At 33.5% G+C, this 3,346-nt stretch overlaps 1 protein-coding gene across 1 annotated transcript; it reads right to left on the reverse strand.

The window, feature by feature from the left end:
* Positions 1–2,666, reverse strand: LOC128873328 (uncharacterized). The gene is made up of 2 exons (XM_054116841.1): positions 2,362–2,666; positions 1–2,283 (listed from the first exon to the last, which is right to left on the reverse strand). The coding sequence occupies exons 1-2, from the start codon at positions 2,407–2,409 to the stop codon at positions 1,744–1,746; spliced, it is 588 nt and encodes a 195-aa protein (XP_053972816.1). The 5' UTR covers positions 2,410–2,666; the 3' UTR covers positions 1–1,743.
* Positions 2,667–3,346: the final 680 nt, after the last annotated feature.

Here is a 3,346-nt window from a genome sequence, read left to right on the forward strand (position 1 = left end):
TACAAGTGTTGTATCAAAAAATTGTTTGCTCTAAACATCTACATGTTGTAATATTAAGAACGAGGCCGAAATATAATTGAACGATCAAACGAACTGGTGAAGTTCGATCGCAATTATATGTAGTAACCCACCCTATTTTGGTTTGATTTTCTTTCCCAACCCCTATTAACAACAATTTTTTGATAGCCCTGAACGAATGAGCGTCGATGGTTGGCGTGTGCTTCGTGGGCACGGCACATGCCATCTTTTGTTTTTTCTATAAAATCGCTGTGACCAATGTCGGGGAGAGGGGGGAACTACATGTTGTAATATATTCGAACGAGGCACTACATATAATTGCGATCGAACTTCACCAGTTCGTTTGATCGTTCAATTATTAACGAAAAACACCGTCGGATCTTTCGTGCCGGAAAAAACTACATTCCCCTAGTTTATTTTCAAACATGTATTGGCAAATTTGCGCAGAAGTGGGCGAAACTCTTATCTAATAATCATTAGTAACAATTTATTTAATTTGTAGAATTTATAGAAGTTTAGAAAACTCTGGTATACAGGATTGTAGTTCGAACATCTGATGCAACCTGATTTACTTTATAAGAAATACTTTTTCACTAACATTACGTTTGCACACAATTTTCGAGTTTGAGGTAATTCAGGTCATAGTATAATACACCGTTGAATTCATCTCGACGTCAGCATACGACGTCTCCATACGTTGTTAAAAATAACTACAAAAATACGATATAAGATAATTAATATTCATAATTGTAATGATTTTGATTTTGATATATTATGATGAATTTCAATTTCAATTTAATTTCGAATTTCGATTACATTTTCAAGATTACTAAAACAGGATTCAGATTACGACATAAGACACTATTTTGTATTCTTTATTTCGTTCGAAATTTAAATTTGTAATACAAAAAAATAAAATACAATATTTTTAGAAATTTACGGAGAAACCTTTATCAACCTCAAAAATACTATTTGACATTCGCTTGTCGTGTCGTAATCACGGGTCAGGCAGTCTTGGTGTGCGTGTCTGCCAGCTAACTCCAATAATATATTTTTATAATAAAAGCATAATTGACAATAAAATGATAATAAAGCACCCTTAATGATAAGACAAGAATAAGATAATATAAAAGTTAAGTTTTCAAATAAAAAAATAATTATTCAAACCATTTTGTTCATACATCCTTTGTTTAGTTTATAAAATAAAACATAATTTCACTGAGAGTAATACTATTGTGATTATTTTAATATATTAATTATATTAATTATCCATAACTTTTTATCCAATCATTTATAGAATCTGTTTTATAACTCTTTGGGAAACTTGCAATCTGGTACTCATCTCGCAAGTGTGAATAGTCTGGGTACATGGTTGTTTGAAATGGTTCCTTCATATTAAAATTGTGATTAATAGAATGTTCCCAACCATCTGGTGCTTCACCATTAGGTTTAGTATAACAGAACTCAGGTATCACAGATGTCTGCAAATGCTTGAAACCATACAACATACTCATTTTCACTGACATAGATTTTAATGCATATGGACTAAATATGTCTCCTACAATTTTTGAAATTTGAGTATTGTGAGTATATATGCCATATAGAATAGTTGACACCTTCGTAACACCTAAAAGGTTCTCTGTCTTCTGTGTACTCTTTTCTTTTGTAATATAAAAGGGTACTATGTGGTAGCGGTTTCCAAGTATCTTTAGAGCATGACTTATGTCATTCATCAATTGCAGCACTAATTTGAAGTCTTCCTTGCATATCGTTAGTATTAGGAAATTCATATTGCTTTAGTATTGATACCATCTCTGGATGAAGTTTTTCTGGTTCTGCATAACCCAATAAATTTTTGTTGGGGATGGTACCACCTGGATATGCGCCAACAGGTAATGGGTTCCAAGATCCAAAGTATTGGTTTCCTGTTTGTTGAACTAATTGCCTTGTTGTATAAGGGGAAACATAACATTCATAAACATTATGATTTTCAGCTGTTAAACGGCCAAAGTTTCCTGGTGGGATCTCAGCGTTATTCTCTTCTTTAGGCACTGTGAACTGTGGAATAACTATTTCTGGAACATTAACTTGTACCTTATCTCCAGTTAGTACTGTTATTGTATTAATATTACTGAAATATTCAACTATTGGACCAGGTACAAGCCATGACTCGTTGTATTCATATTCGATTAAATGCATGTTTAATAATACTGTCATGTAATGAGACACGATGAAATATCCCAGGTATCTTAAGTGTTTATAGACCTCCTCACATAAAAAAGGAAAAGTTGAAAAATCCAAATTGTGAGAGTACATCGAATGTATAGGCATTGTATCACATACTACATTACTGAATAGTGTATCCTTCCAGCCCTTAATTGTTATTGACATCTTGATACACTATGTGAATGTTCGCTATTACGAAATAAACGATGATGACAAAACCTCGTTTAATGTAATTATATAGTCATAAGAAATAACAAAGCGAATACTGTTCGCAAAACCGATAATAGAAATTATACTCGTGAGTTTTTCTGTAGAAAAAAAGTCAATGATGAATTGATTCACTTTCAATTGTTTTTAATTGTGATTGAATACGGGGAACCACACAGTGTGACCAATCCCTAAATAATTGTCCGATTGTTGTATCTCCCTCTCTGTTGTTGCGAACGCGTCGTGCGGGGATAGGGATTTTAGCAGATTTCACTGACATAGATAAGGTGCCCGTGGAGCAGTGATGAGCAAAACCCTAGACTTCGAATAAATGTGAAGTTTGCCGATATGTCTATCTCCTTTCCTCTTTAGAACATTTTCCAATATATATACCGTAGCCATTGAGCTCTATCCTAACTGGAGTGTGAACTGCGAGAGAGATGCAAGATGAGTGGTTCCAGTGGTACTATCCTATAGCAAATTTATGTGTGGAGGGAAAACAGACTCCTCTTTGTTTGAATTTCGCGGCACTCTAGGAATTATTTACAGATTAATTATGTACAGATTTGAACTTTATTTCCTTTTTATTTATATATAAAACGATAGAAACATTAATAATAATGACATAATAATGAAGTAGTATACATAATTTACATATCTTCATATTATACAAACTCCGAGTTGACTTCAGCGACAGTTGCGGAAAAAGTTGGAAACTCCGGGACTAGGACAGAGAAAAATTGCAGGAGAGACGAGGACAGGGAGATTAGGCTAGCATGATTTTTTTTTCCAGGATATTGAAGCAAAGAAGCAATATTTTCTAATAATTCTGGTTATAATATATTCGTTACACTTTGGCGGATGCGACTCCAAGGCAATTGATTTTGCAATTTCG

The sequence above is a fragment of the Hylaeus volcanicus genome, chromosome 3 (genome assembly GCF_026283585.1).
Source record: "Hylaeus volcanicus isolate JK05 chromosome 3, UHH_iyHylVolc1.0_haploid, whole genome shotgun sequence".
NCBI lineage: Eukaryota > Metazoa > Arthropoda > Insecta > Hymenoptera > Colletidae > Hylaeus > Hylaeus volcanicus.

Bases quoted from the DNA above. Each gene is read 5' to 3' on its own strand.
- LOC128873328 (XM_054116841.1), bottom strand. From the start codon at position 2,409: ATGTCAATAACAATTAAGGGCTGGAAGGATACACTATTCAGTAATGTA. The intron at 2,284-2,361 runs GTATGTGATACA...TTATGTGAGGAG, and splicing joins ATACACTATTCAGTAATGTA to GTCTATAAACACTTAAGATA.